This window comes from Desmodus rotundus, chromosome 3 (assembly GCF_022682495.2).
Source record: "Desmodus rotundus isolate HL8 chromosome 3, HLdesRot8A.1, whole genome shotgun sequence".
In the NCBI taxonomy this organism is placed as follows: Eukaryota; Metazoa; Chordata; class Mammalia; order Chiroptera; family Phyllostomidae; genus Desmodus; species Desmodus rotundus.
Window position 1 is genome coordinate 24,225,371 of NC_071389.1, and position 15,638 is coordinate 24,241,008.

The 15,638-nt window shown below is 51.6% G+C and overlaps 1 protein-coding gene across 1 annotated transcript in view; it reads right to left on the bottom strand.

The window, feature by feature from the left end:
* The window catches only part of EPHA10 (EPH receptor A10), a 33,809-nt gene extending 27,413 nt beyond the window's left edge, over positions 1 to 6,396 (bottom strand). Inside the window, exons 1-3 of the mRNA XM_053921644.1 lie at positions 6,248 to 6,396; positions 4,067 to 4,131; positions 2,660 to 3,338 (exon numbers count right to left, since the gene is read on the bottom strand). Coding sequence (XP_053777619.1) covers positions 2,660 to 3,338; positions 4,067 to 4,131; positions 6,248 to 6,353 — 850 coding nt within the window. The 5' untranslated portion in view covers positions 6,354 to 6,396. The remainder of the gene's footprint in view (positions 1 to 2,659; positions 3,339 to 4,066; positions 4,132 to 6,247) is intronic.
* Between the last annotated feature and the right edge of the window lie 9,242 nt (positions 6,397 to 15,638).

Below are 15,638 nucleotides of genomic sequence, written 5' to 3' on the forward strand. Positions count from 1 at the left end.
CATGCTCGCCTACCTGACTGCTCCCCAACACCATCGGCCATTCCCTCCCAGACACCTCCATCTCCCTTGGCTGCCACGAATTCACAGAAGGAGCACTGCCTTTTTTACAGGCTCCATTTCTTCTACTTTCCCTTAGATAGTGCTGTTCTGTGAGACTCCATCATCAGCACTCTCGCTTCTTACCCCACACATTCTCCTTGGTCTCTCCCAGCCACATCCACAGTTTCAAGTTGCATCCGGCTCTCTGTCGCTGAGCTCCAGACCCACTTTCTTTCTAGCTGCCTCCACTTGAATGCACCATGGACACCATACATTCAATATGTCCACTCATGTCCTGTATTCTCTACCCCAGTGTATGACGATCTGTCCATTCAGTTCTCCAGAAGCATATGAATCAAAAAGGACCCCTTTCTCCTCCTGTGCCACATGGTTACCAAGGGTCGTGGATGCTGTCTCCTCATCTCTCAGTGACCTCTGCTACTACCTTAGTTCAGGCCTTGTGCTCTTCCTCCTGGACTATGGTATTATTCTCCTTCCTCATCTCCTGGCCTCTAATGCTTCCTTTTCTAGTCCTTTCTTTTTGATTGCCACTTGAGTGACCTTATGAAAATACAAATCAGAATGTGTTAGATCCCTGCTTCAAACACTCCCCAATGGTCTAAAGTGTAAAGTCTAAGCTCTTTGTTTCAATTGAGACCTTCCATGATCTGCCCCCACCCCGCTCCAGCTCCATCACCCCTCCCACCTCTGCTCCAGTGCCCTCTGCTCCAGCCACACTGACTTCTCCAGCCCCAGCTGTGCTACACAGTTGTCTCTCCTGCCTCCGTGCTTCTGCACACAATCTCTGAACTCAGTGCTCTTAGCTGCATGAAAGAAAGGCCTTCTCGCCGTCTCTCTCCACCCTTAGAATTGGGTTCTCCCTTCCCCTGCCCCACCCCCAGCTCTCTGTTGATACATATCACACCCCATGGTAACCACTCATTCACCTGATACATTTCCATTGGGCACCTACCATATATACCATATCCTGTTATGGACACGGGAGCTGCTGAGACCAAATGACCCATTGCCGGAGCTCAAGAAGTCCCTAGTCCAGTGGTGGAAACACACAGAAGTAGCATATTGCACACCGTGGGACAGGTGCAGATACAGAGGTTGCAGTGGGTGCTGGAGAGCACAGAGGGGGATCCTAACTCCACCTGGAGAGCTCAGGAAGGTTCATGTCCCCAAATCCCCTACTAAGCCATACCTTCCCCCAGGGAAGAGACAGTGACATTTATCTGTGTACATACCATAAACCCTTAATAAATGCAGATGTTATGTTCTCAATTCAAAGTGAGTGCATGATTGAATGAAGAAATGAGAGCAAGTTTCCTCACTTTCTCCCCTGTCTTCCCACCACTGTGTTGTTCCCTCTGTTACAGCATATGTCACCCTGTTGGGATTTTTAAATTTAGGCTATGAGCTTCTTAAGAGACTATGCCTCATTAATTTCTGTTGCCCTGGCATCCAGGAAATGTCATGGCTTTTTTTAAAAAAAAACACCACTTTATCTTTTTCCATCCAGTGCACACATCCACAACCCCTCCTTACCCTCAGTCTTCCACAAATGTGGGAGAGAAAGAGGGGCCTGTTCCTGGCGCCTCCACAGAGCCCCCAACACAGAGGGTCTCCCCCAGGGAGTACAGCGACTCTCTAGTTCAGAGAGGTGGGTGGGATATCAGTAGCCATCCAGGGCAATTTCTAAGCCAACCCCTCTCTCCCTCTCTCCCTCTCTCCCCTCTGCCTGCCTGCCTGCCTCTGCCGGGCACACTGTCAGGGCCAGGCAGCCATTCCCTACAATGTGACCAATCCCACTGGCCCAGCGATTTTCAACCTTTGTCATCTCATGGCACACACAAACTAATTACTAAAATTCTGCGGCACACCAAAAATATATTTATTGCTGATCTGACAAAAAAAAAGAAGGTATAATTTTGATTCATTCACACCAGATGGCTATTATTGTGTTGGCTGTTCTCATCTTTTTTTTAATTTGATAATCTAGGGGGAAAGAGGTCAGTGCTCCTGACTAAATAGTCAGGTATTTCACGTGTTAAAAAATTCTTGTGGCACACCAGTGTGTCTCTTGCAGCAATTCTTGCGGCACACGGGTTGAAAATCGCTGCACTAGCCAATAGCTAGTAGGGTGGGGGTGCTGTAGAGTTCTTCCTTACGCATAGGGGAGGCACCAGAGTGTAATAGAAAGAGCTTAAGAGTTGAGCAAATCTGGAATCGGATCCTGGCATCCCATTTCCTAACTTTGCAAGCAAGGTACCAACCTCTTTGAGCCTCTGCTTCCTCTTTGCGAAATGGAGATAGTGCGACGTATTTTATTGCCATGAATAAACGAGAAGGCCTGTGCGAGGTATTTATCCTAGTGCCTGAAACATAGACCCCTAGTGCCCCCGTATGTGGAGTTAATTCGCCCCCTAGTAACTTCACTCACCGGTCCCAGCCGGACCCACTGAAGCTCCACAAAAGCTCGGGAGCTCCGGGCTCCACAGCCCACGGCTTCTCCACTCCCCCGCCCTGCCTCTTTCCTCTAGGGCACTCACTCTCTCCTAGCCGCCACCTGCGCGCAGCGCTCCCAAGTCACGCCCCCTAGTTCGCTGGATACCTTCACAGACGTCGCCGCGTTCCTGGAATCCCGCACTGCAGCTGCAGCGGCCCACCGGCAACAGCCACTCGCCGTCCGCGCCGCAGTGCATGCGCGGCGGGCTGCCGGGCTCCCCTTCGGAGTGCGCCACGCACGTACCGGTCACCTCCACCAGCGTGGAGAAGGCGCTCTCGGCCGCGGTGGCTGGGAACGCCGCCAGGCCCCGCACCGTGGCGCGGCACTGCTTGTAGTAGACGCGCACGGAGACCAGCGCCACGCATGCGCCCACGTCCTGGAAGGCCAGGTGGAAGCCCCGCCGGCTGAGCGGACCGATCTCGCGCACCTCGGTGTTCAGCTTCATCTTGCGCTCGCCCAGGTCGCCCTGAGTGAAGCTTTCGTCCGCTGCGATCGTGTCGATCTTGCGGGGCCGGCTGCTGCCAGGGCGGGGATGCCCGCGGCCCAGGTCGGCCTCGGTCTCCAGGTAGTAGACGTTGAAAGTCTCCTTGCAGGTGCCCGCGGCGCCGGGGATGCTGCTGCAGTCGCGCAGTGTGAACTGCAGCTCCACGAAGATGCGCTGCCCGCGGCCGCGGCCGATCCAGCCGGTCTGCAGCCAGTTGTCCTGGTTGGGCTCCAGCACGTTGCACACCTGGTACGTGCGGATGGGACGGTCGTGCTCGTCCACGCCGCTGATCTCCTCCCACTGAGGAGGAGCAAAGATGCGGGCAGCTCAGGGCCGAGGCGTCCCGGGTAGGTAGAGTCCCGGCGGTGACGCAGGCTGAACCCCCGCCCTCCGCCCCATCATTCCGCATTCTCCTCTCCCTTCTATCCCCAGTGGCCCCCTCCACTCGCTAGATCCCTGAAATTATGAGATGCAAAGCCAGGAGAAACGTTGGAGACAGCGGAGTCCAATTTTTCGTTTTATAGATGGGGAAACTGAGGCTCCGGAGTGAGAGGGACTTGACGAGATATACACATGGAGTTGGTGACAGAGGTAGAAGTGGGGTCTGGGGTCTCTTGTTCTCCACCCAGTGCCCTTTCCATGTCACATGGCCACATCGCCCCACTCCGACCTTGTTTCCAACCCTGTTTCAGGATTCTGAGCCCTGCTTGTTCTATCAATCCATCGGTCAGCAACACGGCTTAGAGGACCTACTGTGTGCAAGGCACTGCTCAGCCTTGGCTCCATCCAGAGGCCACATTCTGTTCCTAGACACAGCCAGTTCTCTCCTCACTTATGCTTTTGTATTTACTTACTTATTTTGACCGTCTGACTTAAGACTCAACATTTCCTAGTGGGCGACTCCGGCTTGAAGCCAGGGCTGCTGCAGATCACACGTTTCATCTGATGGAACCAGGGGGGTGCTAAAGGGCCTGAGTCCCGGACCACCACAGGATCCTCAGGGTAGGGAGGGAAAGGGTTACACTTACCCCATTGCTCGGCAATGCAGTCCAGCCCAACTCAGCCTGGGAGGCTTTGGAATCCAGGAGGATGACTAGGGAGAAGGGACAACAGAGATGTCAGAAACCCAGAAGGTCAGGATGGTGGACCTTTAGGTGAGTTCACTGAAAATTTGCTACCTGAAGAGATGGTAAATGTGACAAAGGACACAGACAAGTTTTTATCACTCCATACATTCCCCAGGAGGGCATGTGAGCAGCTCAAGTCCAGGGCCAGGTAGCTACACAATTAAAGAAATAGCCTGTATTAGTTTACTGTGGCTGCTGTAACAAATTACCACAATTTGGTGGCTTACAACAGCAGACATGTATTCTCTTATAGTCCTAGAAGTCAGAGGCTGGAAGTCAGTTTCATGGGTCTGAAGTCAGGACGTCAGCAGGATGGGTTTCTTCTGGATATTCAGAGGGGAGGATCCATTTCCTTGACTTCTCCAGCTGCTAGTGGTCCCCTGGGTTCCCGGGCTTGTGGCCCCCTCCTCCGTTTCCAAAGCACATCCAGTCTTTGCTTCTGTCAGCACATTGCCTTCTCCTCTGGCTCTGACCCCTCCTGCATCCCATTTGTAAAGACCATTGCAATCACACCAGGCCCATCCAAACAATCCAGGGTAATGTCTCCATCTCAAGATCCCTAATTGCACCTGGAAGGTCTTCTGCCATTTAGGATAGCATTCATGGGTATGGGGATTAGGATGTGGATGGGGGGGAGTCATTATTCAGCCTGCCACAGTCTCTGGCAAGTGCTCTAAGGCTGGTTATAAAATTGGGGGGGGGGCATTGTCAGTGACCCCCCCAGCATTCCCAGGTTTCTTAAATTATACCTGAGCATCAAGAAGAGGGAGAAAGTGAGTGTATCAGAGAATTCCTGTATACAGCCCAGAATCCATGCAGACTCAGGGGCTCTTCTGGGGTCTGGGGTCATCAGGGATAGAGGAATCTTGAACTTTTTGCTTGACTTCTAGGGCCTCTGTGGCAAACAAAGTGAAGATATCATCTCAGCAGCAGAGGAAATAAAAATCTCTCATTTCCTCATCCAGCCCCTTTCCCAGGGGCTGTCACCTCCAACTGCCTTTGAAAGAATGTCCGTGGTCCTTTTATATATAAGAGCCATGACTTCTCCTGCACCAGAGAAGCTGGGAGTCATTCCCCCCCAGGAGGCATCGGTCCAGCCATCAGAATTCTGCTCTCAGTATCAGTCCTGGGGAAGCATGGGCTTGGGCAGCACAGCAGCAGCTCAGAGGCAGGAGGCCCAGCTATTGCCACATCTTGGCAGATTGCTCATTTGGAGCTTAAGCAAGTGGATAGGGCTCCAAAGTGAGGGCCTTTAAGAGGGTTGACTCCAAAAGCATCAGCAACAGTGGACAGGGACGCCAACAGCAACCGGATTTCGGCATAACTGACATTACATCGGAAATTGCATATTGGAAAGCATCAGAAATCCAGCGCCCCTTCAAACCTCACATCTGAAGCCTCAAATTCCAACTCCTTAGGATTCTGCACCTTGGAAATAAAGCCCCTGGATTCAACTGAACATACAGCTCCCCTCAAATTCAGAATCAGAGGCAAGCCTCAGGATCTGATACCGTGGAGAGCTGCAAACCCGACAACGCGGATTCATCTGGATAGTCTACCCTCCGAATTCAGCACTGCGGTGCGGACAGCTCCTGGATCAGCACGTTGGGCAGCTCCTGGATCCCGCTCCCCCACCCACCACAAGCTTTCCACCTCCAGTGGCTGCACAATGGTCCCCTAGCCCCCGCTGTTCGGGCTCCATCCCGTCCCCCGTACTCCGGTCTCACCTCCGCATCTCCCTTCTCTGCTCTCTTCTTCTCCCCGCCCCCACATCTCCCACCTCCAATGGCTCAGCCTGTCCATCTCACCGGCCCCTGGACCGCCGCCTCTGGCTCCCATGGTTCCCGCTCTGTCTTCCCCAGTCTCCCCGGTCTCCAGCCCCCGAGCTCCTCAACGCCCCTCTCTTCTCCATTGCTTAGCCACCTTTTTCTCTGTCTCTCCAGTTCTTTTGCTTTAGCTGCTCGCAGGCTTCACACCCTAATACAGACTCCAGTTTCTCCATATGACTCCACCAGCGCTCCAGCTCTTCAGCCCCTATCTCTTGGCATCCCAGGCTCCAAGAACAACCGCCAGTCCCCTCACCTTCCTCAGCAGTCCCGGGCCTCCCTGGTCCCAAAAGCAACGCAAGAGAAAGTGGCATCAGGCAAACGAGCAGGCGAAGCGGATGTGGGCCAGCGCCGGTCTCCATGGTCCGCAGACCAAGCTGTCAGTGCGGCGGCGGCTCAAGCCGCGCCAGCCCGGGCCCCGCTGAGCAGCGCCCCCAGACCCCAGCCCCAGCGCGGGGAGGGATCTTATCGGTGACCGTCAGCCATGGGGACCAATCATTAGGCAAGGCAGCTGGAGCTCCCCCAATCCCTGCCAGCAGAGGGTGGAGGGGTGGAGTTTCAAAGGCCAGGGGCGGCACCGAGAACTGGAGGGGGAAAGGAAGGGGTCCCTCCAATCTTCAAACCTTGAGGGGTGGGGCAGTGCTGAGCACTGCCTGGACTCCTGGGGTGGGGGGTGGGGGAGCGCGGAGCTGGTGTCCGTGGCCCAGAGCGCTAAACCTCAGCCCCTCTTTGCCGAGAAGTAGAGAATGTGGGCGTGGCTTAAGAAGGGGAGAAACTCGGGGAGTCAGCGACACTTGCAGCCTCTAAGCTAGTCCGGAAGATCTCTCGTTCCCAGGACTTGCAGGGGTTCTGATGTCCTGCCCCCAAGATCTGGGAGCTCCTCTGTCTCCCAGCCCTTGGCTTCTTCAGCATCTGCGGCTCCCGGTGTCTCAGGGCTGGATCCCACCCCCTTTCTCTCCCTGCCCTCTGCGCACACACACGCGCGCGCGCACACACACACACACACACACCAGCTGGAGGAAGGGGCCAAGCCCACCCCTGGGAGCTGCTCGAGAAAGGAGAGCAAAGTGGGAAAGAGTCCCACCCTACCAGGAATGCTTCCGAAGCTGGGAAACCATGCGGATGCCGGGACGGGATAGTGGTAGATTTTGCATGAATGATCGATTTCACAGGTTCTTGTTCTTGTTGCCAGGACGCAGGCAGCACTGCCCACGACCAACCGTGCCCCTAGTCTGCTCAGAGCCTGGAGTTCCCCCTTTGCTAATCCCTCTCCGTCCACCCCAGGGGACCGGCGAGGGGTGCCGCGGCCCGAACTACGAGGCGTCTGTGAGGGAGGCGGAGCAATCCTCGCCGAGTTCAACCAGCGCTGAAGAAGCCGCAAGGAAACGTGGAACACGACCTCTATCTAGTGAAGGTCGTTTATGTGCAAGCTGAGGGTTTAAGGCGTTGGTGTGGGAAGGGTTGGGGCCCTCCAGGACGAGGGAGGCGGCTATTGAGCGCCACCATCTGGGCTGCACTTGAAAGGAGATGGCTCCGCCCACCCTGTGGCTTCTCGGCGCTCTTTCCCTGCAGGAACCCAACCCCTCTCTCTCCCTTTCGTAGCTGAAGCAGTCTTGAGAATGAATGCGAGTCCTGCGTCTTCCTGACCTGTGTCTGTGCATTTGTCTGTGTGTGTCCCTCACACCTCCAGCCTAGAGCTGATGGGGCCCAGGCTGTGTGCCGAGGACGCTGGGGTGAGGGCCCTGTCTCTGCCACAGTCCGCATTTCCTTGAGCCCTGAGTGTGGTGAAATTTTCTGGCAATGCAGAGCGCTAGCCATTTACAAGCTGCTTTCATGTGTCATTTCTGTGTGTGTGTGTGCGTATGTGTGTGTGCGTGGTACGTTTACAAGCACACTTGCTTGCTCACAGACATACTTGCTGGGCAGTAGCAATAAAAGCAGCTGGGAGGAATTGGATTCCTTTGCCTGTAGATAGAGAGATCGTCAGGAAGGGCTGGGGCTCCGACTCCACCAAATACTGGAGTCCGCTGAGGACGTGGAAGGAGGTGTGGCGTCTGCTCAGTGCCTGGCTGACAGGGGCCTCTGAAATCAGATCTACCTGAAGGGCTCTTCCACTCCCACCTCCTTCCTATCTTCATTCTGCTCACGCTTGCTTTCCCCCCTACCCCACCCCCAGCGTTGGGAGATGGTATTTTTAGAAGCTGCTTAGAGACCCAGGACTCCTTTTATTTCAAAATGAGTCTTCACTCCATCACCCCTCACCCCTGTCTTCAAAACCAGGTCCCATCCCCTTTGCAATCTCTAAGGTGCCAGCTATGGCATCTCACCTGAGCTCCAGGGGCTTCAGTGCAGAGGCTCTGACCCTTGGTGCTAAAACAAGATGCAGACTCTCTATAAGCTTTGCAAGGATTGCTCCTCAGCCAAACCTACCGGGGCAGTTTTCTGGGGAAAGTCACATAGGGTGCCCCATAAACCCTGGTTGTCGGGAATCTGGTTCCCGTCTTCTCCCACCACACACACCTGCAGGCACCTCGGGGGAATAGCCAGATCGAGACCCTAGGAATGGAGAAGAGAAGAGAAAAAGACGTAGTGAAATAAGACATGCCTTTCTTCTTCTGAAGTTCATTTATGATAAAAACAAAATGGAGAAGCCCCAGAGTATGCGGATACATGCAAATCATCCGGATCTGAATAAGATCGCTCCAAGGTGGGACTCCCCTCTACCAGCAGGCCGCGGAATAGACACCTCATGAAGAAATTCACAAGGGCCTTAGAAGGACACTAAGTCACGTCTTATTGTGCCCTCTAGGTCCTGGGGGCCAGTCATTGAAGGGCCAGGTTAGATCCCTCCCTGAAATAGTGGGCTTGGGGAGTGGGTTGGGGGTGGGGTGAGGGGTATGTGTATAGGGATGAGCTTTCTGGCCATGGTGCTGAACCCACCAGAGTCTGGATCCTCCCATTTTCTTTCTTTTCCTTCTTTCCTTCCTTTCTTTCTTTCTCTCTTCCTTTTTTTCTTTCTTTTTAAAGATTTTATTTATTTACATTTAGAGAGGGTAAGGGAGTGAGAAAGAGAGGGAGAGAAACACATGAGAGATACATCAATTAAATACATCAACAGCTGGGGACATGGCCCACAACCCAGGCATGTGCCCTGACTGGGAATCAAACCAGCAACCTTTCATATCAGAGGGCAGCACTCAGACCACTAATCCACACCAGCCAGGGCCTGATCCCCCATCTTCAGCTGGACTTGGGACATCTCTGCTACTGCACTCTGATCCTTGGCCCAGGGCTGCTGTGCACTCCTCCAGCCAATAACCAACGTCCAATGGCTGGAGTCTTGAGGAGACAAGCAGCCTAACTCCCTGGGGTAGGAGTGGAGGGGCCTAGAACCAATGCAGAAGCTCCTGTTCTCTCTTCTAGTCCTCCCAGACCCCATCTGAGATGGGATGGAAGGGCTGTTTCTCTGTACCCCTACCTCACTGCCTCCAAGGTAACGGGGAGAACACCAAATAATGATACGTCGTCTTCCATGGAGCAGATCCAGCTTCACCACAACCTCAATCACCAAGGTACTGAAAGTTACAAAGCTAGGGGTGGAAAACTTGGTCTCTTTCTTTTGCACAGATTCAGAAAGTACATTAAGCCTGGCAGGACAAGTCCTCTCCTCCATGGAGAGGACTAAGCTTGCTACAGAGAACTCGGGGCCAAGCCCAGGGCTCTGTAAAGAGGACAAGGAGGGAGCAAAGAGCCATGGGGAGCCCTACTACTCAAAGGAACATCTCCAATCTGTCTCTTTCCTCTTATCCACCTCCCGTTCCCTAGCTTAAGAAAGAAATAAACACATCTAGGGTGGATTCTTTTTTCTCCCTCATAAACAGTTTCATTCATTTTTAAGAATCATGCCACACGTCATAAATGCTGTATCCTTGATATCCCTTCTCTAGTGTGCGCACGAGTGCAACTCCAAGGAGTGAGAGGGGCACACAGATGGCATGCCAGTACACATGCACACTTTGCACACACGAGGTGTGCAGATCCTGAAGCAAAGTGAGCAAAAGCATGCCAGGCTCAGGTGGACAGGACACTAACTCTCTCAGGTGAGATGGCTTAAAGTGTGGGTCTGTGCCCAAGAGATGCCCCAGCAGGGGCGTGAGCTCTGGTGGGGTGGGCCCGGGGAGGGGAAGGAAGAAAGGCTCTGTGAGGGAGCCAGGGTCCCCGCACCACCTGGAGGCCGTGGGAATGCAGACCCGAGTGTGGCGGGAAGCAGCCACAGGCCTCCAGTCAGCGCGAATTCTTTTCTAGGACAAGAGACTCACTGGCAAAAGTAAGATGGAGGCTATAAACAAATGTTTCAACTGTATTTTTAGAAGGTAAAAGAAAAGATTTTTTCTTTTAAAAACATTTTAAAAACATAAATTGAACAAAACATTTAATTTATTGACTTTGAAAATTAAGCAAAAAGCCCTGTGGATTGAGCACCGGCCTGCTAACCAAAGGGCTGTTGGTTCGATTCCCAGTCAGGGCACATTCCTGGATTGCAGGCCAGCTCCCCAGCAAGGGGCGTGCAAGAGGCAACCACACACTGATGTTTCTCCCGTTCTTTCTCCCTCCTCTCTAAAATAAATAAATGAAATCTTTTTAAAAAATAAAATAAATAAATAAAATCTTTAAAAAATTTTTTAAAGAAAATTAAGCAAAAAACCCCTTTAGACTATTAAACACAACATAACCTCAGTGAGCCTCTACTCCCTCCTCTGTAAATGAAGAATGAAAATATTTTTCAGAGTTAATGTGAGGTCAGAATATAATTTATATATGGCCCAACACAGTGCTTGGCACAGAGTTCTGGGATGTTCTATTATTCAACTCCATGGGTAATTAAGGTAAAAATCCGAAAGAAAAAAGGAAAGGATAAAGGCAGGTTAGGGGGTGAAGTAGGAAAAGAGAGAGAGGATTAGAGAACCAGTTGTAGAAGACAAGACGGACTGAGGGAAGGAACGAGACAGCCGTATGAGAAGCATGTGGCTAGAAGGCAAGGAGCCTGAAGGAAACGTGTTTGGAGAGACAGGAATATGAGCAGGGCAGGCTGGCCAGCTGCCAAGTGGTCTCAGAGGCAACACTTACCTCGGTGAATTCATCAAGGCCCGAGCTCATAAACTTGACCTCACAGTACTAAGAGAGAGCCTGTACATTGGGGGGTTGGGAGGTAAATCATCCTAACTCAGCTCCTAATGCACGAATACAGGAGGAGAAAAGGAACTGCCGAGGGCCAGAGCGCTCTCGTGGCCGCGCCCAGCAGATTCCTCCCCTGTAGGAAAAGGTGCACGGGAAGCCGATCTGGGATGTGCGGGCTGCTCTGCGGGTGTGGGGAGGTGGGGTTGGGTGGTTTAAACATCTGGTGGCATCAGGCTCTGACAGACTTGTGCCTCCAAAACCTCAGTGGGAATGAACTTGCCCTGGGCACCTGAGTGACAGAGCTGGGGGCCGGGCGTGGGACGGGTCCATCAACACATGTTTCTCTCACTCGTTTTAAAAAACCTTACTTCTGTTTCTGAGCAGCCAACTTCAAGATTAAAACAGTGCTTTTAAATTACCAAGGTAATATAAGCTAATCAAAATTTCATAAGTAAAAATTGAAATATCCATTCATTCCACTCTACACAGTCCCATTTCAAAGTTTAAATCATGTTAATGGGTTGATACACACCCTTCATGATATTTCCTACACACACAATTTACACAAAATGAGTATATCTGTCGGTGAGGTAAACAATGTTGATTATCTACCCCAATACCTCTCCCTGCTCATATTTTTTGTCATCGAGAAATCCCCAGTTTGGTTTGGATGTTCATCTACTGTAACCCTTTGCTCAGAGAAGATGACACTATCCCCAAGTTCAGGGGTGGATAAGGACTGTTATTGGCTAGTCGTTTTGAGCCCATCCTGTGTCTCAGGGTTAGCTTAGGCACGGGGATGCGACACAACCCTGGCTCTCTGCACTGGGGATTGTAGAAGCAGCTTTTCCTCCTAACAAAAGGGATGCATGACGGGCAGCATCCCATCTCCTCTCTGTGCATCAGGGCGGCATTTGACACCTGAACCTGCAGCAGCCATCCTGACACTGGGGGCGGGGGGAGCGTGGAAGGTCAGAAAGGTATGAACACCAGGGAACACGAGTCATGGAGAACACTCCAGGACCTGTCTGCCACAGACAGAAATACTTACTTATACTTTTTAATAGAACAATTCTCATTTTAAATTGATTTTACAGGGAGAGCTAAGAAGGGAGAGCGGTGGGGAGAGAGTGACAGACATTGATTTGTTATTCCACTTATTTATGCATTTATCGGTTGATTCTTGTATGTGCCCTGACAAGGGATCGAACCCCCAACCTTGGTGTATCGGGTTGATGATCCAACCAGCTGAGCTTCACAGGCAGGGCTACACACAGAAATATTTAAACCAACTCCAGGGGAGGGGACAGTAGTCACTGGTGGGTGGAAACATCTCCCAGGGATGAAGTGACACCTGGCAGGAAATGGAGCTGGGTCGGGACGCTGTCACCTACTGAGGCAGCTGCTCTATCCTTTTTAAAAAGTCTTCTGCTCGCTCTCTTTCTCTTTCTCCCCGGGGTCAAATTTCTCTGGTTTCTTCTTCATTTAGCATGGTTGGTGCATTTTCCTCTTTGTAGACAGAGGGCTCACCTCAGCCTATGTATAGCCTCTGCCTCCTTATGACTCTGATCTGCCCATGACCTTGGCTTGTTATGCTGTCTACTCTGGCTTCTGCTGTGGCTCTCTGACTCTGCATAACCTTTCCACTTACCTTCCCACAGCGAATTTTGACAAATTCTTGAGGGAAGAATCTAACAAATTGCCTAGCTTGGGTCAGATTGATACCGGTCAGAAGGCTGTGGTTAGGGGAACAGGATCTTACCACAGAACGATGGCCTCTTAAGCAGGGAGCTGTGAACGAACAGGCACCCGATTCATGCCTGTCATTTCCTTCCACTGCATTAAACTGCTCAGCAGCAAATGGAGGGGCCTGCCTTGCCAGAGGCCTCAGCCGGCCTGAATCGCTCTTCTGGGCATTGTGACATCTGTAGGGTGGGCGGGGAGGAGTGAGGCAGTGCGCTGTGCGAGGAGCACCCATTGGTGAGCAGCAGGCAAAATGGATCAGAGAAGGCAAGGGGTGGACCCAAGGGTGGCGCAACCAAGCTTTGCCGGGTCCTCCGAGACCTGGCTGAGGGTTTAGAGAAGTAACTTCATGTGGGCCTCGGTAAGAGAGAGTTATCCCAGATAATCTCTAGGGGCCCTTCCAGTCCCAATGTCTGTGATTTCTGTTGCTGCAGGATTGGTATGGCGGACAGTGGGAAGAAAGAAAAAGAGAAAGGATGGAACGGTTTTGCAAGTGGTGTCAAGATGACTTGTCACCATTTGGACCCTGGGAATAAACAAGTGCACCGACAGTGGCTCGAGTTTGAACACAGGTGCCTGAGAGGTCAGGAAAGTGGGTTGTGGACGTGACGGTAAACTACGCAAGGGAAAATTCTAGTGGAGGCGTGGTTCTGTCCCCAGGAAACTGGACTTGCTGTTCCCTCTGCCTGGGACTCTCTTCCTCCAAACGTCCGCCTGGTTTCCTTCCTCTCCGCCTTCAGGCCCCCTCACAGCGAGGTCTTTCCTGAGCAACCAACTCGAAATGTCACCGCCTCCCGCCCTGCACTCCCCTCCCCTGCTGCTGCTTTGCTTTACTCTGGAGCCCTTATTGTCATCTGACCACCCCGTTTTAGTCACCGATTGGCAGACGTCCTACTATGGGAACTGCGTAGAAAACAGCATTCAAAGGAGTTTCATAGCTGTGTTGGTGAGTTCAGGAAAAACAACTAATGAGAAAATAAAGGAAGCAAAAGGGAATTGTCCACCCCAGGAGAAACAAAAATTGGGCAGGAAAGGACATGTAATCATAGTTCACACTTGGCTAAACAATAAAAACGGGACGCAGTGTAATGTGTCCACCGGAGATTTAACCTAAAATAACGGGACAGCTGCATGGGGGCGATGCAAGGGGAGAATGGGGAGGCTATCTATCCATCCCACCCATTCTGGGGCTGCCTGCCTGCCCTGGGCTGGCTTCCTGCTCCTGCTGAGGCAGACTGCTCTTTGAACCTGCATAACTATCATCCTGAGGCTCCCCAAAAGCTTTTCTTCTGTGTTAGATTTTTTTAACGAGCACCCAAGTTTCCCCTCACCTTTTTTTACTTGCCTCCTTATTGTGTCCTTTGGTGGTTTCCTGAGAAAGAAGGCATAGGAGAAAAAAATTGTGACCTTGTATACTTAAAAAATGTCTTTATTCTCTCCTCACACTGTAAAAACTGGCTATAGAATTCTAGCTTCAAAATGATTTTCCCATAGAATTTTGGAGGCAATTCTCCCGTCTTCTGGTTTCCAGTGCCATTCTACTTCCAAATCCCTGGTATATGACTTTTTTTTCCCCAAAAAGCTTTTTGGGTCTTCTCTTTGTTTTCAAAAATCTTTTAAAAAGGATTTTATGTATTCTTAGAGAGAGGGGAAGGGAGGGAGAAAGAGAGGAAGAGAAACATCAATATGTGGTTGCCTCTTGCACACCCTCAACTGGAGACCTTGCCCACAACCCAGGCTTGTGCCCTGACTGGGAATCAAACCAGTGACCTGTCGGTTTGCAGGCCTGCACTCAATCCACTGAGCCACACCAGCCAGGCTGCCCTCACTGCTCACCTTGCCCCACCGCCCCTGTTTTATATAGCACTTTGTCCTTCTTTCATGAATGTAAAATCTCTGGCACATTAGATGAGAGCATTTTGTCATTTGCTGGTTTTGTTTGGCTTGCTACATCATTTCTGTTTCCTCTGATCTAGTCGCTTTTGTTCTCTTGCTTTCTTTTCTGTTTGTTTGCTTATTTTTGTCTCTGCCTTTCACGGAAGAGGCTTTCACTAAATGTCTGGGGATCACTGGCTGGTTATTCATGTTTACCGTGAAGCACTAGCGAGCTGATTGCAAGATCAGAATGACAAACAAAACGGAAACAGACTCATAGATACAAGTGGAGGAGCTGAGGGTTGCCAGATGGGAGGGGTTGGGGGACTGGGTGAAACAGGTGAAGGGAGTAAGAAGATACAAAATAGTCACGGGGATGTAAAGGTCAGGGGGCACTAGAATTATCAGGGGGATCACTTTGCAAACTATGTGATTGTCTAACCGCTATGCTCTACACCTGAAACAAATAGATATATATTTATATTTTTAATGCAAGGGGCAGATTTGCTGACTCATGTATTTCACTCTAGATTGATTGGGCAATGAGCTGACTTTGCAGTATGGGTGAGATTTTTCTCAAAGCTCTTTCCCTTTCTCCAGAGAGGAGTCGCTCAGACTTGCACTTGGAAGGAAGCTTCCCAGGGCCTGGGCTTCACACCACTCTTTAAGCTTCACTGTACTTTTCCCCTGGATTTCAACATGGCACCTCACCCCTCCCTCTGCTGGTGCCTGGTGCCCCAGTCAGAAGGCTCGCGCGTTCCACTTTTCCTGACAAATCTGCCATCTCTTGCCACAGTGTGGGGAGGGGGCTCTCTCAGCATAGTGAGAAAAGAGAGGCCTAGGCTCTGGGC